Below are 24,707 nucleotides of genomic sequence, written 5' to 3'. Positions count from 1 at the left end.
GGGAAAGAGCCCAGCCTCCGGACCACCGTCCATCACTCGGGCACCCCTTCTCTGTCCCGGCCACTCACCCTGGGCTCACCCTGAGCTGCAAAGCGGGTACGCAGGACGTCCACGGGATGCACGGCGAGGGTGGCCGCACAGGCCGACAGGCCGCCACACACGAAGTGCACCGAGAAGTCGCGGGCGTCGTACACGCTGGCTCTGTGCACCAGCTCGGTCAGCATTTCGAACGACAGAAACTGCAGGAGTGCGTGACAAAGTCAGTGACAGACACCGCCATGCCCCAGGCGGGGCCCAATGCTAGGGACGAGGAGATCGTCCTGAGCAGTGACGGAATGCAATCAACGTAATTTTGTGCGGCTCGGATGCCATTTTATACGCTACGGGAGTTGAGCCAAGTAGCAAAGGGTTAAGAACATATACGAGAAAAATTTTATATCAGAAAATGCTACTCATTAACTTAGTTTCCTGAGATCTGGGAAAAGGTGGCCGTTATCTGATTCTCGGCAAGGGACGGACCCCCAGCAGCGAGCAGTGTGTGCCGCTGGGGAAACGGTGTGCCCTGGAGCAGCTCTGTCGGGGAGACCCCACCGATCCCATGTCCCTTGGTGCCACCCCCCTTATGCTCAGATCTTCCTCCAGCCACCTGAAGATGGCTCGGGGTTCTGAGAGCACAAGTCACTGTGTCTGGTCATCATGCTGCAGCACCTGCGTGCCGGCTGCAGGGCGGGAGGGCAGGGGCACAGCAACACGGCGCACGCCCGCCCTGAGCGATTGCCGTGATGTCACAGGACTTGCAGGCAGGGACGACTGTGGAGCTAGCTGCCCCGGTGAGAATCCTGGCTCTGCCGCTTTCTAGCTAGTGACTCTGGCTGGGTTAATTACTTAAGCTCTCTCTGCCTCAGTCTTCTCATCTGGAAAATAGGAGTGGCCACAAGAACCTGCCTCAGAGAACTGCTGTGAGGTAGCAGGTGTAGAGTGCTTAAGACAGGACCGGCCCATGAGTCGTGCTGTGCGAGGGCTGGCTGCCACTGGTACCACTATGGCACCGCCGTGTGTTATGCACCGTGAAATGAGCCGGTGTTCAGCTCGAGAATGCGTGGGCAAGAGTCAATAGCTGGTTTCCAGTGCCAGCCCCGCCCCTGGCAGGCTGTGTGGCTTCGGGCAGCTTGCTTAACCTCTCTGATCCCCATAACACTTGCTCTAGCTTCTTCACAATGCTGTTGGTAAGTTCGAAGGAAGCAAGGATGTGAAAACGCTACTTTGAAAAGTGAAAAGCATTGTATCGCCATATGTCAAGCCCCACTGGGAGTGCGGTATCAGGACAGTCTTCTCGGTGTGAGACCCAATACGCAGTTGGTGCTAAGACCCTGGGTGGGGGGCCTGGGCGGGAGATGCCTATGGCGCAGCTCAGTCTGACTCTGTCTTCAATTCGTCAGGCAGGTTCCCAGTTAAGACAAATGAGAGGTGTGATGACCGCCTGCTGCTGCCCCACCCCAGGCAGTGTCCCTGTGCTCCCCACTGAGCAACTCAACTCCAGGGGCCTGGCGGGTCCCCTGCCACCTACTTGGACAGCTCCATAGCCTATGGAGAGAAGCTGGGCTGGGATGTGTCCCTTCCAGAACGCCGTTGGGCCTTCCTCCTGCAGAATCTGTCTCCCGGCCTGTAGGATCCCATGGTACTTTGCATTGGGGTCACTGCGAGACAGGCGTTCAATCTGAAGCTAGGAATCAAAATTGCAAAGGTCAGGACGATGGGGGCAGGGGTGGGTGAGAAGAAGTTTCAGAAAAGGTAACGAAGCCAACGAAGGCTTCTCCTTGACAAAGTTTCAAGCTCTTAGGAACTGCTTTGGCAAGAGCGAACTTGTCTTCCGGCCTATTACACAGAAAAAAAGTGGGGTAAGGGTACCTGGAAACGGATCTTGATGACATCCAAGGGACTGATCAGCGCTCGGGTGACAAGTCCAGATACAGACCCAGCCACTGCCACCTCGAAATTGGAGATATTCCTGCCATCTGCTCTGGGGTCATAGCCGACCATCCCTGCCTCTGGCCCATACGACGTCCATCCGTTTCAAGCTAAATGCAAGAGACATGCAGTAAACACCAGAGCAAGTTCTTAGGGTCTCTGCTCACACATCACCTGCTTGGAGCAGCATCTAAAACAGCGCCCACGTCCCATTTCATCTCCGTAGGCTGCTTTATTCTTCTTTATAGCAGTTATATACTAGACATTTATTCCATCCATCTGTTTCTTGTCTCTCTCACCCAATAGAATTCAAGCTTATGAAAACATGGCCTTGGTCTCATCTGTTCATCCTTGTTCAGCATAGTAAGTAAGTGTTTATAATATTTGTTGATCTCATGATTGAACTTGGTCGGAAATCATTCACTTCCAGAGATCAACTGGCGTGATCTCTGGCTGCCTTAGCGTGAGAGCAGAGCAGCTCCAGCTGCGTGCCGAGGGGGGCCATCAGACATGCAGGCTCCAGGAACGATCCCCTAACAAGCCCGCACTATCCAAAGCAAGAGCCCAGGTCCCCCCCCTTCGCCCCCCCGCACACTCCCAGCCCGTTTGCACTTCCCTTCCCATCCTCTGCACACACCTGAGGCGCACGCACAGCAGCGGGGCCTGCTATGCTATGAAGTGAGGCTCCCGGGCCCAGCTGATCCCCGCTGACCCCCTCAACCCCACTCTGGACCACTCTTCAGTCTCTTCAGCCGGATGGGATCCGTGCTTCTGAGCAGTTCCCAGAAAGGCTGCTCGAGTTCCTGTCTACCCGCCTCACCTCGGCACTTGCTGTTCCCCATGTCGGAAACGCAGCCCCCGCCCCCACCTGCTCTTCTCGGCTAGCTCCTCTTACCCTCCAGGCCTCGGCTATAAAGCATCCCCTCCCGGAGTTGCACTTCTGTCCTTGTCAGCATTCATAGCACTTGCTACTGTGTGTTGTCCCCTCCGCCCGCAGGAGGTGGGCTCCGTAAGGGCAGAGACTCAGCCTCCTTACAGCTGGATCTCCAGAGACTGGCACAGGGCCTGGCACACCCCAAAGGCTCTAAAAGCAACTAATGAACCAATGATTAAAGTAACTTTTAGATTCTAGAAGTAATGTGACCTTGCAGAAAGAGAGAGGGGGGAAAAATCTCACCATCTTAACACTTTTCACTTTACATATTCCTGTCTGGCTTTTCATTTTGTGTGTGTACACGGCTTTTAAAACACACAATGTCATAAGCATGATTCCATGTTGCTACAAGACCTACGCAAACATCATTTGAAATGGCTAAATAACATTCCATTGGATAGCTGTGTCACCATTTGAGTACTGTGCTTTTTTAAAAATATAAATTTATTTTAGAAATATCTAATTCCATTTTTAGCTATAGCAGAGTTTCTTAACCTCTGCACTATGGACATTCTAGAATGGATAATTCTTTGTAGCTGGCAGCTGTCTTGTGCATTGCAGGATATTTAGCAGCACCCTTGTTCTCTGCCCATGGACACGAGAACCATCACACTCCCCTGTGACAATCAAAAAATGTCTCCAGATATTTACAAATGCCCTCTAGGGCGCAAAACTGCCCCTGGTTGAGAACCATTGTTCTAGAGAAATACTAGTATAGATGTGTAAAATGTCATGCATGGCATCACTGTTTGTAAAATTGGATATGACTTAAATGCTTATCAAGGTTGGGATGGATAAATACACTAAGTCACACCCATGCAATGGAATACTATTCAGCCATTAAAAAGAATGAGCCAGAGCTACATACACATTTAAAAAGATGTCCGTGATAGATTGAAACATGAAAAAGAGCAGGTTTCAGAACAGTATGTCTAGTATAACCCCATATTTGCCGGGAAGAAAAAAACTCAGCAAGACCTACATATGCTCTGATTAGTTGTGTAACGCATAGGGGAAAAGCGTGTGACGATGCACACACACCAACAAGTTGGGAAATTACCTGTGGGGGTAGGGTTGGCAAGAGGGAAGGGAGATTTCTCCCTTTTTCTTTGTACCATTCTATATCGTTTGGATTTGTTGTGGCTCCCCCAAAACCCCGACTAAAATTAAATATAAAATGATTTTAGAAGAGACCTCGGAATCGACCCAGGTCCTGCCCACACAGTGACAATCTCCCCCTCAGCGTCGAGTCTTTTTCTCAACTCACCCACCCTGGAACTCTGCCCCTGCCACTCCCTCGGCCCCAAGTCCTCACTTTTCTGAAAGTACCAAAGTAGCGCTCCAATCCACCCTGAAAACCAACACATTTCCATGGGACTCTGCCAGCCAAGCCTTCTAAAATCACACTGTATTAAAAGTCTAACGGCATGAAACCCCTGACCCCTGCCAGGAACGTGCCCATTCCTTTGTATCTTCTCTGATTCCCTCAAAGGAGGAGACCTAGCCTTTCTTATCAACTTCCCTGTGACATTGACTCAAGCCACGTCTCCCCAGGCACCTGTGAGGAGCAATTTAAACACGGGGGCAGATGACTGAGAGGCAAAGCCTCTCTGCAGGTTGCCCAGGGACTGCCCAGGTCACACCGAGCCAGTTCTTTGCTGTCGCAATGGAAGGAGGCATTTCTATAAGCAGCTCTGCATTGCTAAACACAACCTTAGACCTCAGATCAAGAAGCCTAAGTTCAGATCTGCCTCTCCCATGTATCTTGGGCAGGTTTATTTAACCTGGGCTCATTTTTCTCTTCTGGCAAACGGGCATAATGTCTGCCCTTCCCAGCGGAGATTGCTGCCAGGGTTAGGCAAGGAGCCTTATGCGACAAGTTTATAAAAAAAGTAAAAGGTAAAAGAGCTTGCTAAACAAAGTCCAATCGAGGCCCTACTTTTTCTGCTGTTCAAAATTTCCTCCTCGTACCAATGAGCCTCGATATTTATCTAAAGAGACAAAACAAAATAAAATGAAAAAATATATATGTAAACAGCACCCAGAAGATGCGTGGCCTCTGGCGTGAGTGGTGGGGTGGGTGGGGTGTGTGTGAGAGTTTGCCTTCGCCACCCCTGCTCTTACTGAGGAAGCCCCTGGTGTTCGGGTGCGCAGGTGCCCGCCGTGAGCTCGTGAGTTCACATGCCCACGTGTTCAGCTACGGGTCTCCGCAGATGTCCCCGCGTGTGGACGCAGGTGTCCAGGTGTGCTTCAGGGCGTGGTTTTTTTTTCTCCCCGAGTCTGAGAAGGCGCCCGCGAGGTAGGCACCCGTGTGTACAGGTGCCTCGGCTGCGTGCGGGGTTTGCCTCCTGCGTCCCTGAAGATGCTTCTCAGGTCAGGCGTGACACATGTGCGTACGGTCCCCGCCCCCGCGTGAATACCTGCGCGTGTGCGCTCCCTCCGAGGAGCGAGGGTGCAAGTCCCCGGGAGGACGGCCAGGAGGGCAGAGGTGGAGGTCACTCACCAGTACTGGAGGGCGCTGCCCAGCAGTCCTTGCCCTTCTCTCCCTCCCGCCTCTCGCAGTCTAACAGCAAAAGTCAACCGCGCTGGGCAGTAACTGACTGGCTCCTGGGCTAATCGCTGCGCAGCTTCCGACAGACGCGGGACCAATGGTTGCCCAGGCGCCCACCGGCCAACGCCTCCCGCAAGGTGTGTGTGGGTAATGTAGTCCTTCGCCACCAAGGCCGTCCCTCTGCGGGGCGCAGAGACTCCTGGGAGATGTAGTCCCCCTGCGCTCGCGCGGATGTCGACCCTACGTCAGCGGGAAGGGGACACCTAAGCCCGGCTCCGCCTTCCGAGGGGTCGGCGCTCGGTGGCGAGTGCCTCCGATCAGCGTGCGCGAGGTTGCAAGATTAGGGAAGGCTGAACTTGACCCGCTTTCTTCAAAACAGATAACGTTAACTTGGGGAAGATGGAGGAAAGTTCAGCAAAAACCTAGAGGACATGGGGAAAAGAATAGGTGGGTTTTTAAGACCAGGAAGAGGACGGCAAAAATACAGAGATTTTATTACTCACTGGGGTTTATTATGTGTAATTTCTCATTATAAAAATATATAGACACATTACAGAAGATGTGGAAATGACTCATCGCACCGCTCGCAACGCAAGTAGCGTCAGCATTTTGCAAGACAGTATTTCTTCCTGATTTTTAATTGCGTTTTTCACATCTGTGCAATCATTTTGACGCACAGTTTAAAAACATTTGTTACCACACAACTTAAAAACATTTCATATATGTACAAAAGTAAAGATAGCCTAATGAACCGCCATAGAGTCATCACGAACCTTCGATTAACCAACTCAAGGTCAATCTTGTTTCCTCTACACTTGTATCTACGTCGCCCCGCCCTCCAGCATTATTTCGAAGTAAATACCAGACACCCTAGGATTCCGACTAGTAAACATTTCAGAATGGATCTTTAAAAGACAAGCATTCCTCCTTTTAAAACATACTATCACCCTCCTTCAGAAAAAACCCCAACAATAATTTCCTAATATCGAATATTGAGTTAATGTTTATATTTTTCTGATTAGGGTATAAATATCATTTTTAAAAAACTTTGTCTGAATTGAGATCCATACCATACATTGCAAATGGTTAATATATTTGTCTTTTTAAATCTATGGTTTCCCTCTTTCTCTCTTTTTCGCTTGCAATTTCATTTTTCTTCCCCCCCTCCCTTTTTTTTTAAAGAAACTGGGTGGTTTGTCTTGTAGAGTTTTCCCCAGTCTGGATCTTGCTGGTGGCGTCCCCATGGCGTTGTTTTAATATCTTCCTCTGCCCTCCCATCTTCTCTGCATATTGATAATTAGATCTAAAAGCTGTAATCAGATCAAGTTTAATTTTTTTTACAAGACTGACCTGTGTGGTGTTGTGATCGTCCATGGGGAGAACCACGATGCCTGCATGTCTCATTTTGTGATGTTTGCAGCCATGGATGATCACTGCATTGATTAGAGGTTGTAAATGTAAATTTGTTCGTGTTATGTATATCATTAATTTATTCCTTTTTACTTCTGAGTAGTATGCCATTGTGTGGATATACAACAATTTGTTTATATGTTCGCCCGCTGATGAACATTTAGGTCTCTCTCAGTTTTGGAAGCATACAAATAAAGCTGCTATAAACATTCACGTGTAAGTTTTTGTATGGACAAAAACTTGGGTACAGACCCAGGAGTGCACTATCTGGATCATGTGGTCAGTGTATACTTAAGTTTTTAAGATACTGCCAAACTGTTTTCTAAAGTGATTTTACTACTTTCCCACCAGCAGTATGACAGTTCTGGTTCCTCCACATCCTTGGTAAGGTCATTCATTATAAATTTAGCCATTTTAATAGGTATGTAGTGGTAGCTCATTGACGTTTCAAAGTGCATTTCCCTAATGAGTATGTTGAGTATCTTTTCATGTGTTCACTTAGTATCTTTATACCTTCTCAGTGAAATATCTGTGCAAATCTTTTGCCCATTGGTAATTGAATTATTTTGTTTCTTATTGTTTTCAGAATTCTTTTTATTTTCTTGACATAAGCCCCTTATTATATATGTAGCTTATCTTTTCACTCTTGTGTCTTTCAAAGAGCAGAAATTCTTAATTTTAATTAGGTCCATTTATTGATTTTTTTTTTCCTTTTATAGATCATGCTTTTGGTATCATACCTAAGAATTCCTTCCCTAGCCAAAGGCCGTAAAGATTTCTCCCCTATGTTTTCTAATGGAAATTTTACAGTTTTAGGTTTTACATCTAGGTCTCCGATCCATTTGGGGTTAATTTTTGTGTATGACATGAGATATGGATCGAAGTTCTCTCTCTCTCTCTCTTTTTTTTTTTGCATTTGGTATTTAATCGCCAGCAATTAAATAGTCTATTCTTTTTCCACTGAATTACCTTTCGCACGTTTGTTGTTCATGTGTACACAAAATTTTGACTTATTTTCATTTAACTTAAGTGTTGACAGCATTGTCCACACAGGAAAGGTGAAAAACGTTAAGGTGGGCAGAGCCCGGTACAGAAAGTTAACTTCCTGTCCTTCTCGAAAGTGTCCCCAGCTGTGTCCTCCACTGCTACCTCTGTTCTTACTCACTTTCTCTGTCTCCCCGCAAAGGCTTGGCCTTTGTGTTGTATATCTATTTCCCATTAGTTCTGTGGAATGACCACTAACCTCTCTCCAGACAATCTCTTCAGCTATAGAAGTCTTTGGGTCTACTTGGTTCTGGACTAGAACAAGCCCACATTTTAGAATAGGCTTCCCAATGGTCATTCAGTGGATCAGCCAGCAGGACTTCAGGCTGCAGGCTAATCGTAGAGTGCGTTAGACTCAGAGAACCATAGGTCATCAGAACTGGGAGGACTCATGGTCAGGGGCCAGGGCCCAGAGGGACTAGTTGATGTGCCCAAGGTCAGATGGCAAACTGGCGGCCATGCTGGGGGAAGATTAGTGGCAGGTGCCGATTTTCCTGGGTTTACACTGTGGCTCTAGTTTCTGCATATCTGAAATGGGGTCATTTCATTTGAAGTTAAATATTCTAAGTAAATCATATAGTATGAAGAGAGAAACAGGAAAAAAACGGTTCCCGTCAGGTTGGGGAAGTGAATCCTTCTGTGACCTCATCAACATTTACCCTAAACAGATTTATTAAAAGCTCCTTTGGACTTCCCCCGCCTCCTCTGCGGGAGTAAATACCTCCCTGGCCTTGACCAAATAGAGTTGGTATTTATCAGTTACCTAAGCCAATAATCTTTTTCAGCAGAGGCAAAAGACTCTACCGCCTGAGTGGGCTGTCCAGCCATGCCATCCAGACGAGGTCTGAGAGCCAGGAGGTGACTTCCTGTGGCTCTTCGGCAAGGCGCCGTTTCTCTGGGCTGCGGTTTCTCTGTCTATAAAGACGAAAAGGTTGAATTACATGATGTCTAAGCCTTGCCGCCTCTGTACCTCCAGATGTCTAAAAAAAATCTGCATTTTCAGTAAGCATCACACGGGTTTCAGCTTCGGCAGATACAAGAATCCCGTGCGATGCTAATTTAAAAATGCAGATTGCCCCTCCCTAGGGACATTCATCCTGATCAAGTGGGTCTGGCACATGGCCTGAGAATGAGCATTTTGGTTGGTGGCCCACATTTGGAGAGACAGTGAATTGGGGATACACATCGCAACTGGTCGTCCTGGGCCTTCCTCGTTTCTGCTTTCTCGTGAAGGACCTCTGTCTGCGTGGCCAGACACTGTTTTAGATGCTGGGGATACGGCAATGAGAAAACCGGAACTTCTTCCCTGTTGGAGCTGACTTTCTTCACTTAGTAATGGGTATCTAAGTTTCCTCCATGTCTTTTCGTGTCTTCATAGCTCATTTCTTTTTAGTGCTGAGTAATAGTCCACTGTCTGGATGTATCACACAGATCGTTTATCCGTCCACCTATTGAAGGGCATCTTGGTTGCGTTCACATTTGAACAATTATGAATAAAGTTGCTATCAATGTAACTTTAATGCATGTAAGTTTCCACAATTCTTTTTCTTTCACATACAAGTGCTTTATTGAATTCGATGGTAGCACAGGTGTATAACACACAGCCGTGAAAAGGGTGACAGCCTCAGGCTATGGGCAGCTCCCAGCGGCCTCCATCACTTTTTACGATGTCTAAAATTTCTTAGAAAACGATCAGTGAGCCAGTGTAGTGACAAATGATGAAAATGATGGTCAGAAAGAGGCCCAAGACCAGGGCCCAGATGCTCAGGTGTGTGGCGGTGGGCCATATCCCTGGACCCCAGTCACGTCGCCCAGCATCTTCTGGTCCCTTCCCGGGGTAGGCGAGTGCCACGAAGCCCAGCAGCAGGGGTTCACAGAACAGGGACAGACGATGCGTTCGGGCACTGCGGCCTCACTGTGGGCGTTGGTCACGGTGGGCAGCATGGCCACCTCGTGCTCCTTCTTGAGCATCTTGTAGGCTGGGGGACTCTGGTGTGGGGGGCAGTAAAGAAGGGCTGGGAACTGAGGTTCCTGGTGCAGAGACAGAGCAGCCGTCCATCCATCATTCTTGTTGACTTATTTTTCAAACTTTAGGGGTTTAAGTTTGAGAAAATCACGAAAAACCAACAACCGCTAGAGGATTCTAGAGGAAGTTCTGACAGGTCAAAGACATGGGCCTTTCTGGTCCAGTTCCCTTTTTTCTGTTCTTTCGGATTCAGTCAGCAAATGACTCAAACAGCAATAAATTAACCAAGAAAAAAAAAGAAGGAAAGAGGATTTACCGTCCAGTAACTTTCAAGAGCTGATTTCTCATGCATTTTAACTGTCTTCTGCTGCTTTTCTCAGCAGAGCCGAATGTCAAGAGGGGACAGGGAGGGTCGATGTCACCCCAAAGAGAAACGTCTCCCTCATTGCTGGAGGGGTTTCCAGGCTTCCAGAGCCCTGGTTTTCAGTGCTGGGTTCTCTCTGACCAGAACAGCCTTTGGGGTGACAACACCTCACCCGTCACCCGTTTCTGAGCTTCCCCGAGAAGGTGTTTTCTGCCGTGTGTGGAGGAAGCCGGTCTCCACTCACCACCAGGTGCGCTGAGGGAGAGTGAGGACGTGCAGCTCTGTCACAAAGGAGGGGCTGGCATGCCCCATGTCAACAGCAGACTGCGTCTTCTTCCCCCACAATTTCTGGTGCCACCAGACTCAAAGATGACTACTTCTGGGACCCTCAGATCTGGATGTTGACAATAAAAAGATGAACCATCCAGTAAGCCAATTAGGCAAGAGGTTTGAGCAGACATTTCACAAAGAAAGATATGGAGGAGCAATAAGCAAGCGAACATCGTTAATCAAAAGGAAGTGCGAGTTAAAACCACAATGAGATGCCAGCACACATCCACCAGAGTGGCTAAAATTAAAGACCGATAACACCAAATGCCAGCAAAGCTATAGAGCAGCTGGAACTCTCACACGGTGCTGGCGGGAGTGTAAAATGGGATGAACGTGGGAAGAGGCCAGGCAGCTTCATCTGCAGTTCAACAGGTGTACATCTATGGCCCGACAATCCCGCCTCTGAGTGTTTATCTCCGAGAAATGAAAACAGGCTTACAGAAAGATTCGAATAAGAATGTTCATTGCAGCCCAAACCGGAAAGAGCTTAGATGCCCATCGAGAGAGCACAGTGCAGAATAATAGATCCATACGATGGACTACTGCTCGGTGACAAGAAGGAGGGCGCTACTGGCACATGCCACAACACGGATAACGCCCAAACATGCATGTCTTTTGCCACGCTGTGCCCTGCGCTATGCATCCAGCCCTTCTGAGGGCAGAACTAAGTCATCCAGTGCTTGGCCTGGAAGAAGATAAAGGAGTCGGACAGACCCACAGTGGAAACACATATGGGACTGACCTTATGGGAGAACGCTCCTGCACTCCCGGACCCCGGGCCCTCCGGCTACAGCGGCAGCCCTTCCCCTAACGTGCCCGGACCTCGGCCCTGTGGTCATGTGTGCTGCTTCCAGAATTCATCACGTGCTGTGTGTGTAATAACACGTGCCCATGTGCTGTGTGTGTAACAACCATAATATACTTTGCCATTTCAACCATTTTAAAGTGTATGATTCACAGGCATTAATTCCATTTACAATATTGTACGACCATCGCCGCTTTCTGTTTCATTACTCCAAACAGAAACTGGCCCATTAAACAAAAATCCTCCATTCCCTCCTCTTCCTAGCCCCTGGTAACCTCTCCAGGAGACCCCAATCCCTGGGCCGCAAACTGGTACCGGTCCATGGCCTGTTGGGAATCAGGCTGCATAGCAGGAGGTGAGCGGTGGGCCAGCATGCGAAGCTTCATCTGTATTTGCAGCCAGCATCACCGCCTCGGCTCCACCTCGGATCATCAGGCATTAGATGCTCATAGGACCACCGGTCCCTGGTGCCAGAAAGGTCGGGGACAGCTGCCCTAATCTACTTCCTGTCTCTATGGATTTACCTATTTTAACTATTTCACATAAGTGGAACCATACAATATCCGTCCTTTTGTTTCTGGTTTACTTCACTTAGCATAATGTTGTCAAGTTTCATCCACATCACAGCATGTATCAGAACTTCATTCTTTTACATGGCTGAATAATATCCACTTGTGTGTATAGACCGCATTTCACTTATGCATCCCTCTGCCGATGGGCACTTGGGGCGTTTCCACCTTTTGGCTATTGTGAATAATGCTGCAACAAACAGCAGCATGTAAGTGTCTCTTTGAATTCTTATTTTCATTTTTCGGGGGTACATGCCTAGGAGTGGAATTGTTGGATTATATGGTAATTCTACGTTTAGCTTTTTGAGGAATCATCAAACTGGTTTCCATAGCAACTTTACATTCGCACCAGCAATGGATGAGCTTTCCAATGTCTTCACTTCTCATTGGTACTTACGATTTTCTATTTATTTTATACCATGCGCTTTTGCATACACAGTGTCCTCTTCCTTGCCCAGCATCTCCCTGAAGCCTTTCCTGACCCACCCGGGTCTGTGGTACCCCTCACCGCGCCTTGCCCCGCCACTGTCCTGGGACAGATTGTTGCTCGGTGTCCTCCACATCCACACGTCTTGAGCTCTCTGAAGGATGGGGTTTGGTAGGTCTCTGATTCATCTCTGTCTCCAGCACCTGGCACAGGCCCACGCTCAGTGGACGCTGTGGCATGCAGGGATGGAGGAATCGGTACCCTACTCTAGCTCGGAGCGAAATGATTTCTCTCGTCTGCCTGAAGGTATTTATATAGACAAGGGTATGGAGGAGAATTACACATCTAGGAGAGCTGAACAGAGAAAGACTGTGGGGGTGTCTTTGTTCCTCTTTGGTGGGGGGATACACCTCTTCTGAGGCCTCTTGAATTCTGGAGAAAAAGAGATGTCAGGGAATGTGGGGGTCGGCCACGTGGTACATAGGCATCAGCGGTGGGGCGGCAGGATTCGATTCAGCCACTGCGAGCGTGACAGCTCTGCCATAGTGGCTTACATTCATCGAAGTCCAGGGGAAGTCGTCCAGGGCTAGTTTGACAGCTGTCCCCACAAACTTCCCAGGGGCACAGACCCCTTCCAGTTCACTACGCCGCCATCCTAGGGTGCGGTCCTGTCTGACCCAAACCAGCAGCTGGAATTCAGGCTGGAAGAGAAAGGGGTTCTGGGGATGTTACCTGCCACAGGAGACTTTTGCTTATATCCTAGTGGCCAGAACGTAGTCACATGGCCACACCTACATGCCAGAGTGGCTGAGATAAGAGGTCTTTATTTTGGGTAGCCAGGTATGAGCTAAAAATTGAGCATTCTATTTCTATAGAGGAAGAGGAGGAGAAAATGGCAGCCAGCCAGCTCTCTGCCACCGATGGACGGACGAAGAGAAACACGTATTGAGCAGGTACCATACATCCGGCATCGTTCTTGAGATCTTAGTGTATTGGTCACTTCTCCCTAAACCCTAAGAGGCAGACATTGCATCGCATCATGCTGATGAGGAAACAAGCTGAGAGCATTGGGTAACTCGCCCAAGGTTACACAGCCAGTAGGGTCCGGAGCTGAGATTACAAACTTTGTCATTTGGCTGTGTTCCCCCAAATCCATATGTTGAAGGCCCAAACCCCAATGTGATGGCGTTAGGAGGGAGGCCTTTGGGAGGTGATTAGGTCTCGATGAGGTCACTGGGGTGGGGTCTCTGTGACGGGTTAGTGCTTTTATAACCAGAGTGCTCTCTCTTACCGCCTTGTGAGGACGTGGTGAAGAGACAGCCATGTCAAGCCAGGCAAAACCGAATCCGCCAGCATTGTGATCTTGGACTCCCTGTGTGTGGTATTTTGTTATAGCAGCCTAAGCTGACTGAGACAGACTTCAGAGCTTTTCCCACCACACCCGGCTGCCTTGGGAGTCTAAGAGTAAAGAGTGAAAGCAGGGGAAGTTCAGCCATCTTTTTCTTGGGTTCAGACCAGCTCTTCAAGCCAGGAAAGGAAGCAAGGGTTTTAAATACGCATTTGCCCCTCATTTTCAATTCTTAGGTGCAGATGGGGAGCAGGAAGACAACATTTACCAGCGCTGAGAACGGGATGACCCCACAAGGGAGAGGTGAGGCTCTTGGGGTGTGGGCAAGACCCCCATTAATGCCTGTGGGCGTCTATTCCCCCATCTGTACTATGAAGGGAGGAGGATGCGTTAGAATCCTTGGGGAGCTTTGCAAAGAATATTTTTTCTCCTTATATGTGTATTTCCTACTTTCCCTCTTCTATGAGGTTCCAGAACCAGCTATTACAGCCAACAATGTTTCTATCTTTTTAATAGTGTATTGTGGTAAGAATGTTAGCACGCGATCTGACATCCACCCTCTTAAATTTTCATGCACACGAGACATTCTGGGGACTGTAAAGTACAACACAGACCTCTAGAACGCACACATCTTGTTTAACTGAAAGCCTATTCTTGTTGATTAATAACTCCTCATTCCTTCTCCGGTCCTTGGTGAGCATTGTTCCACTCTCCAATTCTATGAATTGGGTCACTTTGGATACCTCATAAAAGTGGAATTGTGCGGTGTTTGTCCTTCTGTGCCTGGCTTATTTCACTGAGCATAATGTCTTCAAGGTTTGTCCATGTCATCCCATATTGCAAAATTTCCTTCTTTCTTAAGGCTGAATAGTATTCCACTGTGTGTGTGTGTGTGTGTGTGTGTGTGTGTGTGTGTGTGTGTGTGTGAGAGAGAGAGACATCTTTATGCATTCATCTGTTGATGGACATTCAGGTTGCCATATCTTGACTACTGTGAATAATGCTGCAATAAACACAGGAATGTTAATACTTCTTCAGGATGCTGATTTTAATTATTTTGGATAAATACCCAGAAGTGGGATCATTGGATCATATGGAGGTTCTATTTTTTAATTTAACAGTATGGAAAACCATACTGTTTTCCATAGCGGCTGAACCAATTTCTATTCCCACCGACAGTGTGCGAGCGTTCCAATTTCTTCACATCCTCTCCGACCCTTGTTGCTTTTGCCTTTCTTTTGGGAATAGCCATCCTGACAGATGTGACATTTTGTTTTGAGAAGAGTAACCTCTCTCCATGGGTTACTTTTCTCAGGCTATAAAAGTGTCTGAAAGAGCAACTTTATGGCCAGAAAGCGTTTATGAAAGAACTTCTGTTACTCAGAACGAAATGTTTTGAATTTTGTCCAAATTAGAGTTTCGAACAGATTTCATTATAGGAGTCATCAAGCGTCTCGTGTAAGACGGCACCTCCCTCCCTCGGCTTCGGTCACTTGCTCATCACAGTGGGTCTGCCCAGCTCCGGCACAGGGAGCTCTAATGGAAGAACCTTGGAGCTTGCCTAGTCGTGGGGTTTAAACATGAGATCTGGACACAGTTTTGTGTCCAAAATGAGATCGACCGCCAAACCACATCAAGCAGTCGGACAGGTCAGTAGGGAAGCGAAAGAAATCAATACCTTCCCTTATACAAACCAGCCTCCGCTATGATGGAAGAGATGACCTGATTTAAAATATCGACAAAGCAGATGAAATATCTGGAAATAAGCATTACGAGAAACAGGCGAAGCCTCCACGAGGAACACTTCGAATCATTTCCAAAGGCCCGGAAACTGGACAACGGGCATGTTCTTGGGTAGGAAAATTCACCATCGCAAAGACGGCAGCTCTTCCAAAGGCAGTTTATAAATTTAACGTGATCCAAATAAAAACACCCAGGGGCTTTTTTCCCAGAACTAGACAAGATGGTTCTAAAGTTTACACTGAAAGCATAAACAAGCAAGAAGAGCCAGGAGGACCCGCGAGAGGAGAGCGATGGGGGAGAGGGGGCCTGGTCTGACAGCAGAACCGGCTGTAAAGCCTCGGGGACTGGCCCAGCGTGCCCAGCACAGGCCCGGGACGCAGACAGAGCGACGGAACAGAAAGCCCAGAAACAGGACCTCGCCTTATGGAAACTGAGTGTACAGAATGCACCCTCTCCGATCTGAGACCTGACGACGGGGCTTTTAAGAGCCGCGATCTGGACGAGTGGGTAGCCGTCTGGGAAAAAGAGAGATGGCTCCGAGTTCACACTGATCGCCACGGTAGCCTTCAAATGGATCAAAGCTTTAAACATAAAAGAGTGAAAATAGAGACGAAGTCCTTTGTTCTCAATGATAACAAGAGCCGTGGTGGGCACGGGGCTGGCTAGGAGTGAGCTGGATTCAGAACGAATTACCAGGTGTGGGATCCAGCCTCGATTAACCCACAATATCCTGGGCACGCCTATCCATCATACGCAGGTGGCTTTTTTTTTTTTTTAATAAATCTAAGTTTCTTGACCTGAGGTTTAGAAGGTAATTTGTTTCAGATTACCTACCTGGTCACTCTCAAAGTGTAGCAGGAGACCTAGCCAAGACCATCCGGTCTGGGATCCTACCCGCTGAGCAGTAAGATCGACCGCCAGCCACTGGCCACGGCCACGCAGCTGCTGAAGCAGGACTCAGGGCTTAGTGGAGGTGGGGGTGGGGGCGGGGCCACAGGACAGGTCAAGGAGCAGTCCTGCCTTCAGGGAAGAGGTCCTCAGTGGGGCAAACAGGCCAGTGACACATACATGGAGGAGGGGGCAGGCATTTGGGGTTTGGGGTCTGGGGTGGAGCAGGAGTTCCTGGGAGCTGGGCAGATCAGGTTTCTCAGAGGCTGCGGTGCGGAGTCAGCTGTCCTGTCAGGTCGGGGATAAACAGGCAAGCAGGGAGGAAGAGAAACCTTGGCCTTGGGTCAGAAAGGCTAAGGCTGGGACGCCAGGAGGAACTTAAGGGGCCAAAGAGTTGGAGAACTGGACCAGGCTCAGAAGGTCAAAGGCCTCGAATACCAAGATCGTGGTGAGTACCGGTCCCATTTCACTTAATAATTCATAAAACACCTACATACGTAATCATGTTGGCTCCTCGGCCAACCTAGTGACATTGGCTTGTTTTTTTCAACAGATGAGCAAAGAGAGCAGAGGGTAAGGGCCTCGCCCAAGGTTGCACAGCCCAGAATAAAGCCCTGGGTCTCGTGATGCTAGCCTTCCGCTCTTTCTCCTACGTCACCTCACTCCCGAGGGGCGGGAGTCTGCGCTTCGTCCTCTCAACGACCTGGCAGCTGGGCACGTTTTCTCAGCGGAGGAAGGCATGACAGGGCAGTTTGAGGCCAATTTGGATCAGCTAGGGGAAGAGACAGGGTAGGGGACAAGGGGCCTGGCCAGGGACGGCCACAGGGAGCATGTCCTTAGAGCAGCATCCCTGGACACACAGCAAGCTGCCCTGGCGGCGAGTGGCCGTGGTTTGCCTCCCGCCTGTCCGGCCCCTCCTGCGTCTCCTTCGCTGCTCCTTCCTCTTCCCCTGTCCCATCCTCAGGGCTTGGCCTGAGCTCAGGGCTCACCCCGCATCCTGTTCCCTTTCCTCGTGGACAGTGGGGAGCGTGAGGCCTCACCCAGGGTCATGGCCTCGGGGCCACCTCCATTCTCACAAGGAGGTGAGATTCCAGGTTCCCTGCTCAGATTCATCTCCTGAGCTACAGGTGACATGTTCTGCTGCTCCTAGACGTTTGTCCACAGGCATCTCAAACCCGACCTGTGTAGCCCTTTGCCCCCCCACCCCCCGCTCCCCTGACTCCAGGGGTTTCTATTTCAATCAATGGCAACCCCGGGTCCCCCACTGCTCAAGCAAGGGTTAAAAGGTCACCCCTCCTTCTCCTTTACCTCCTCTGTCTTGCCACCTGTCCTACTAAATACGACCAGCATCTCTCTGCTCCTCCTGCCGCCCCCATCTCGCCAGAACGACTACGCTGGTCTCTTACATCACCCCCTGTTCTAGCCAAACAGAGGTGTGTCTGCTGTGCTCAGAATCCTCCAGGGCCTGTCCTCGTAAAACCTGGCACGTGGATGTTCACAGCAGCATCGCTCACAACAGCCAGAATGGAGACGACCCAGATGTCCATCGTGGGACGAATGGGTGAACAAAACGCGAGCTCTCCACACCGCGGGGTGTTATTCAGCCCCGACAGGGAGTGAAGTCCTGATACCCGCCTTCACACGGCTGGGCCCTGAAAACATCACGCTGAGCAAAAGAAGCCAGACCCAAAAGGCCGCATACTGTATGATTCCATTTACATGGAGTCCGGGATAGGCACTCCTTCGAGACGGAAAGCAGATCGGCGGTGTCTTGGGCCTAGGAGGGGCTGGGAGAAAACGGGAAGTGGCTGGTTTATTTCTGGGGTGATGAAAATATTCCAAAATTGCATAATTCTGTGAATAACACTAAACCATTGAATGGTATACGTTAAATGGGTGACTTGTATGACAAGTGAATTGTATCTCAATAAAGTGATCCTTTAAAAAACTCCCAAACCCCAAACCCCACTTCCAGCTGCTTCCTGTGACTGACGTGGGCCCGGCTTCCTCTGGCCTGTGCCCTTCCCTGTGCCAGCCCCTCCTTGGGGTCTGGTGTCCCTCCCTCGCCACTCAGCTCTTTCTGGAGATGGCAGGGCCTCCTGCCCCAAGGTGTCCTTTCCCAGAACACAGTCCTTCCTCTCCGCGGGGCGACCGCCCTGCTCCGTTCAGCTCTCTGTTTATGCACCACTGTCTGGCTTTCCCCGGCCGCGAGACGGGTGGGAGTCGCGAATGTCCCCCGAACTCCCCTTAATCACGCCACTCCTCTCACTGAGTCATCATTTGGCCGTCTTCCCCGCAGACAGCAAGGTCGGGCACGCTGGCACCATCCGTCACTCGTCTTCGGAGCAGCGTCTTACGTCGGATGATGATCGTGGCAGCCAGGATGTTTCTGGCACTCTCCCGGTGCGAGGGCGTCGCAGCGGCCGGGTCCCCGCCCCGAGGAGCTGACAGTCTGGCGGGGGCAGCGGGCAGAGTGCACGCGCTCAGCGAGCCACGGTGAGGGACGGGGAGCGTTAGACAGAAAAACAGCGCGGGAGGAACAGAAAGCCCTGGAGGCCGGTGACTGCTGACCCCTCACGGTTAGAAGGGCTTCTCTGAGCGAGGCCTGACCGAGCCACCTGACGAGCTCGACAAACATCTGCCCAGTGACTGAACCAGGACCCGAGGGTCGGGATAGTGAGAGAAGGGGCAGGACGCCCCACGGAGCAGTGCGGCCTCCGAGCAGAGCCGGGCCCCACGAGCCCGCCCGGTCTGCTGGGGGGTCGTTGGTCTCACGTCTGCTCCCCGTATTTTAGGTCACAATGAGCAATTCCGCTTCCTCCCCACAAACTTAACACTTCAGCTGGGCCTCTCAAGTTCCTCCCTTCGTCACTATCCCCAGTGTGGCCTAGGGATACTCAGGGTTGGGGGCTGTGACCAGGAGCCCTGAGGTCTGCGGGGTGGTGAGGAGAAATAACTCACTAGCCGAGCGTAGCAGGGGAGCGGGCAGAGGCGTCGCTGGTTCTCCTGCATCCGGCCAGCAGCAGGGGCAGAAGGCGGAGGACCACATGGGCCGGCCAAGCCCAGAAGTGGCACGTATCGCTCAAATTCCGGGACTCGGCCACAGCAGGCCACAGCAGGCCACAGAAGGCTGGCACGCAGTCCGGGTGGCTGGCCGGAGGGATGAGAACTGGCAGGGCTCTGCCACCGCTCCTTATTCCCTAAGCTAGCACGACCTCGACGGCCTCCCCCGGGCTATCCCGATTTCTTCCGTGCACCACCGCACGTCGGCAATTCCTAAAACTTATCCTCCACCGTGCCACTCATCAGGCAAGGTCGGGGCGGGGGGGATGTAAACGGGTCCCCTCAGCCTCTCATGGCCGGGAGAGGGGCCTCCAGTTTCAGAGCCAAAAGAGAACACCACACCCCCCAGGAACGCAGTTCACCATGGTGACCCACCGCCTGGACAGGGTACCTAGAAAAGGGGGCGTTCCATGCCCTTTGATTCCCTAGCACAGGATGGGAAGGGGGGGGCGTGAGAGCAGGGGCCAGTCTACGCTTCACTCTACGCTTCGGATGGGAGGGAGGGCGCTTGCACGGGCTGGCAGCCCTCACGACGCAGTGATTCTGGAGCGAGGCAGGCCCTGTTGAAGTGTTCGGTCTCGGGGGACAGCTGCAACGGCTGCTTTCTAAACCCCGGTTCTGACAAGCGGATGGAATACAGGCAGATCTCATTTTATTGTGCTTGCTTGATCGTGCTTTACAGATGCTGCATTTTTTTTTTTTTTTTTTTTTAAACAAACTGAAAGCAAGACCCTTCGCCAGCAAAGATTCCAACTCTTTACTGTGTGGTCTGGCACCGAACCCACAATACATCCGAGGTCTGCCTGTATTGAAAAATAGGATCATCCTTGGAGACCCGAGACATATGATGCTCATTGGCTGGGCCAGAATCAAGTCCTAAAGATTGTCTCGGTAATATCTTTTTGGACGGGATACAGAACAGCTTTTAAACTAACTCCATCAGTTTTAGAGCTTGGCGTGCTTTTGAGTAGCAAGTGGGTTAATCAATACCACTAGCATCTAGCATTTACGACGGTATTCATGGGCATCAGTGCCGTTGGTACACTGAATGGCACTTTCTTCCTTAACCGTGACGACTGACCTGAGATACAGCGGTAACTGAGGACTTTGATGCCAGCCGCCTCGGTAGGGAGCACATGACTCGTTTGCCTCGAGACTGGCTGGGGTGAGGGGCCTATAACCCTCGGGCCCACGTTTAAGATGGCCCCGGGTATGCACACACCCCGTGTGTATGATGATAGCTCCTCGTTCTTCAGTGTACACGGGACTCAGATCGGGGGAATTCGCATTGCATATAAATAACGGCGTTTAAGGAGTCAGCAGCATTTCCAAGGTGCCCGAACACAATTCCACTATCATTTTTCCTACCTATCCTGGCACCCTGGTAAAGCAAAACGTTCCAACTTGAAGACCACCTACCGTGAGCCGGGCAATGGGGCAGGTCGAGGAAAGGCAGACCGCTCGCGCCTGTCGGCTCTCCCCAACATGCCACCTGAGCTGTCCTGGTGTTGCAGAGATCGATCGCCTTGGAACACTTGGTAGGAGCCGTCACCACTGTCCCTTCCACGATTACATTTGAAGATGAGCCTGTTATGAACTCCGAGGCCACTGAGTAGGAAGCGCTCAGCGGTCACGAGGGCACCCCCGCTGTAGCTGCAAAGCGGTGTCAGGGGCTTGGTGGCCGCTCGCCCAGCCGCAGCTTTCAGGCACCAAATGTAGCCGAGCTGTCCCACGGACGTCTCCACAAACTGTGCCACCCAGGTGCCTTCCCAGGAATCAGGCGTCCAGGGTTGGAGGGTGATACAATCACCAAGAAATCTGTAACCAAAGACCTCGCAAAAGTAGCAATTTTCCCAATTCATTTTGATGCCATTCTGAGGCCATGAGTCAAACAGAACAAAAAAGCCTCAATGAGACTGACAGTCACTGCCTTAAGTTTTCACTTAAATGGCTCATTTTGGAAACTGCTCAGCTTCAGAGTAGCTGGCCTAGGTGGACCGTGCGACCAGCGGCCCCCAGCAGGACAGTGCTGGGAGCTCCTTCTCGTACATGGTCACTGCAGAGAAGGGACCGAAAACTCCCGGAGCCGGACAGGCACAGCTGAGGTCGTACGCTGGGGAGTTTAGGACTAGACCGAGAACACAAGTGGAAACTCCTTGGGTTTCGTTTCTGTTCGCTGTCTGAACAGATCTCATTTGGTCTCCTGCAGCCGGCGCTGTGTGTGGTTAAATAAACAGACCTAGTCTCACGCTAAATGCAGCCTCCCGAGCACGTGATGAGTTAGTCACTCAGCACATCGACGCTGCTTCGGCACAGACCATTGGGTCCTCTGGTCCTTTACTTAAGCGGGGAAGCGGGGAGAGGGGCACAAGGGCACGAGGACCAAGCCGGCCACGTTTGTTGTCCTCAAAAGCTGTGTCTAGACCAGAGTTTCCGAAGTGTGGTCTATGATTTCTGTTGGAACACCAAGCACGTCTGGTGTGTCCTCCACCCAAATCCCAGGGTACGTGAGGGTGGCACCTGGGAATCTGCATTGTGGACAAGCTCCTCCAGGATTGGGATGAACAGCCAAGTGTGGGTATCACTCCTCCAGGGGCCCCGCCGAGATCCGCATGCCCCCCAAGGGTCCCGACTCCCTGACCTAATACCTGTTTTTTTTGTTTTTTTTTTTTAAGTGAGGGCAAAAAAAGAAAAGACAGAGTGAAGAAGTCACTGTATGTTTATTATTCACAGTTAATCACTACCTACCAAATGCTATCCGCAGAGTTAAAGGATTAAGTACATAGATCTTTTTATTTAAACACTGATTTTTTTTTTTAAATATATACACACAAAACTTAGTTCAGCAAGGCTTCATGATATACACCAATTCCAAAATAAAACAATCAAATGGTCCAGGTGTAGAATGCCAGATTCCTTTTACCAGCGGGGAAGGGAGAAGCTATCAAGAGAGGGAGCGAGAGGCCTCTCGCTCCGTCCAGAAGAGCAGCCGCCTCTTGGGCCTCCAAGAGCCCTGGGCCCAGTCTGGCTCCACAACCAGAGTCCAGGGCAGACGCCCACGACCGCGTTAGAGCCCAAAGCCATCAATGACTCTGCGGCCCCCTTGGTGTGGTCAGAAGGGGACTGGGTGAAGAGAGAAAGGTCACAGGCACATCACTCCGAGGGGCAAGAAGCTGACAGGAGACAGAGCGCTCTGCAGTGGGCTTGGCCTTCCTGCATTTCCAGCCTTCCTTCCCAGCTATCCCTGCTTCCCGGAAATCTTTCCGTTTCGGGGTTGGGGTGGAGCAGCTATAAACACAGCCCGCTGTGAATGAGACCGAAAACCACCCAGCTGCTTCTTGGATGCTGCCCTAAGGCTCATCTGGGCAGGTTAGGTGGGGACACAAAAAGTAAAAGGCATGAACAGATACCCCTGGCTTTCAGAGCAAGAAAAATGAAGACTCATTTTCTACCCCCACGTAGGAATACGGTATATCCCGATATAGTCAAAGTGACAGTTTAAATTCCTCGGGCTTTCCTGTGTTTGAAATTTGCTGGCTGGAGGGATTTGCAGCTTAAGGGTCTCTAGGATTAAGGAGGGGGTAGACAGCACCTGAGACCGCAAGGTCAAGGTCACTGAGCCCCCTTTCAGCCAGATCCAGTCCAACGTGGGAAGAGCCGTCGCCTCTCCTTCCCTGGCAGCTGGTCACACCGCGGCCCGGGCAGCGACTCCAGATACCCTGGGCTCCTGGCCTTTTAAACTCCGGAGGGCTCACAGGTATCAAAGCTGAACCTTAACCTCTCCTGCCTTAGGACGCAGAATGCCCGCAGCCCGCACTTCTACCTGCCTCCTCTTCTCTACCCTGTTCTCCCCTCCCCCTGAGGGAACAATATTTACACAGAGTAGGAGACACACCAGCTGAAAAGCTCTAGACTGTCTTTAACTTATTTTAAAACAAAACAAAAAGAACACCACTCATAAGCAACCCTTGAAATAAGGAAAAAGGCACTATAAAAAACGACATGCTCAGTAATACCATTCGGAAGGGAAAAACGCGGAGAGAGAGAGACACGGGTTTCAGCTTGACTTTCTCAGGAAGTCATAAGGGGCAACGCTGCCTCCTTTCACCCCCTCTCTGTTTCCAACTTTGACGGAGACACTGGGGTGGGGGCTGGAAGGCGGATTCCTACTCGCCCGCCCCTCCTTGGGCAGAAGCCGCCGCTTCTGCGTGTGTACATGAAGCGCCCAGCAACGGCTGTTCCTTCAGTCATTCTGACTAAAACAGACGTTTTGCATAGAGAAAATACCAGCCCACTTGGTTTCTTTTCTTTTATTATTGGCATCAGCTAGGACTATATGTGGCATTAAACGTCATGCACTGATGGACAGAAGGGAAAAGAGATGAAAAAAAGGACAAAGGAAGAGAAACAGGAGCAGCGGTGAAAATTTGTAATAAAAACTCTTTTTCTTAATTTATAGGTAAGTTTTGGCATTGTTATATCCAACTCCCCCTCCCACCCCCCAAAGTTCCAACCAGGTGAGAGGGTCATCGGGTGACCCGGCAAGGTGTTCCGAGCCCCTCGCAGGCTGCCGCTAGAGCAGCTCGTGGGGTGAATTCTTTTGGACGTGTTTTCCATGTTTCGCTTTCTTTAAATACTCTCCCCTCGACTCCTACACGTTCCGGTTCACAGGGGTGACGTAATTGCGGGGGAACATGCCGGTCTGCCCGTGGCACGCCCCCTTCCACCAGTTGGGGTCTGAGTTATCCATGACGTGGATAAAGTCTCCCCGGCGGAACCCCAGCTCTCCATCCTCCTGGGGGTCGAAGTCAAAGAGGGCTTGGACGTATGTCGGCTGCTGCGGGGGGGTGGGGAGGGAGCAGGAGAAACACTGTTACGCATCACATGCTGATGGCGGCGGGTCACCGGGGGGAGGGCACGTGCGCCAGCTTCCTGGCACCTCCTGAAACAAGCCCGTTTCTCCTGCCCGCGCCCTCTGCGTTCGCACGCTCTGAGCCACTGCACGCGGGGGTGGCGCGACCCTCCGCCACCGCGCCAGGACTCTGGGAGCAGATCGCATGGCGCCGGCCAGCTGCCGGGCGGAGGGCAGCACGTGCTGCTTCCAGGGAAAGGGCTTTGGAGACGGCCAGCGGGTTTTTTTGTTTAGAATCCAGGATCTGAAAATGCTTCAGTTCTTATCACTTCGTCACTTAAAAAATCCTAAGGTTTTAGAGTTGAAGGTCAAGAGCTTGACCACAATAAGGCAGCGCTAAGCAGAACCGAAGGAGGATTTCGGGAATAGAAACACGGGGTGTGAC

At 50.6% G+C, this 24,707-nt stretch overlaps 2 protein-coding genes across 7 annotated transcripts in view; both read right to left on the bottom strand.

The window, feature by feature from the left end:
- SLC25A19 (solute carrier family 25 member 19) overlaps positions 1-5,561 on the bottom strand; it is a 12,462-nt gene extending 6,901 nt beyond the window's left edge. For 4 of the 5 annotated variants that reach the window (XR_003046434.1, XM_025047059.1, XM_025047058.1 and 1 more), the window contains exons 1-4: positions 5,406-5,561; positions 1,909-2,078; positions 1,568-1,723; positions 69-239 (exon numbers count right to left, since the gene is read on the bottom strand). Coding sequence is in view for 4 of the 5 variants with exons in the window: in XM_025047059.1 (XP_024902827.1) it covers positions 69-239; positions 1,568-1,723; positions 1,909-2,040 (459 nt within the window). In the remaining variant the exon portion in view is untranslated. Of the gene's footprint in view, positions 1-68; positions 240-1,567; positions 1,724-1,908; positions 2,079-5,322 lie in introns of all 5 variants that reach the window. The other variant, XM_015589769.2, reaches the window with a different exon arrangement.
- A 16,550-nt stretch (positions 5,562-22,111) lies between these two features.
- Positions 22,112-24,707, bottom strand: part of GRB2 (growth factor receptor bound protein 2) — a 52,374-nt gene continuing 49,778 nt past the window's right edge. The window contains exon 5 of one of the 2 annotated variants that reach the window (XM_025047014.1): positions 22,112-24,244. In XM_025047014.1, coding sequence (XP_024902782.1) covers positions 24,062-24,244 — 183 coding nt within the window. In that variant the 3' untranslated portion in view covers positions 22,112-24,061. Of the gene's footprint in view, positions 24,248-24,707 lie in introns of both variants that reach the window. The other variant, XM_006912225.3, reaches the window with a different exon arrangement.

This window comes from Pteropus alecto, unplaced genomic scaffold, assembly GCF_000325575.1.
Source record: "Pteropus alecto unplaced genomic scaffold, ASM32557v1 scaffold134, whole genome shotgun sequence".
NCBI lineage: Eukaryota > Metazoa > Chordata > Mammalia > Chiroptera > Pteropodidae > Pteropus > Pteropus alecto.
Note: the sequence above shows the minus strand (reverse complement) of the source record. Positions and strands in the feature narration are given on the sequence as shown.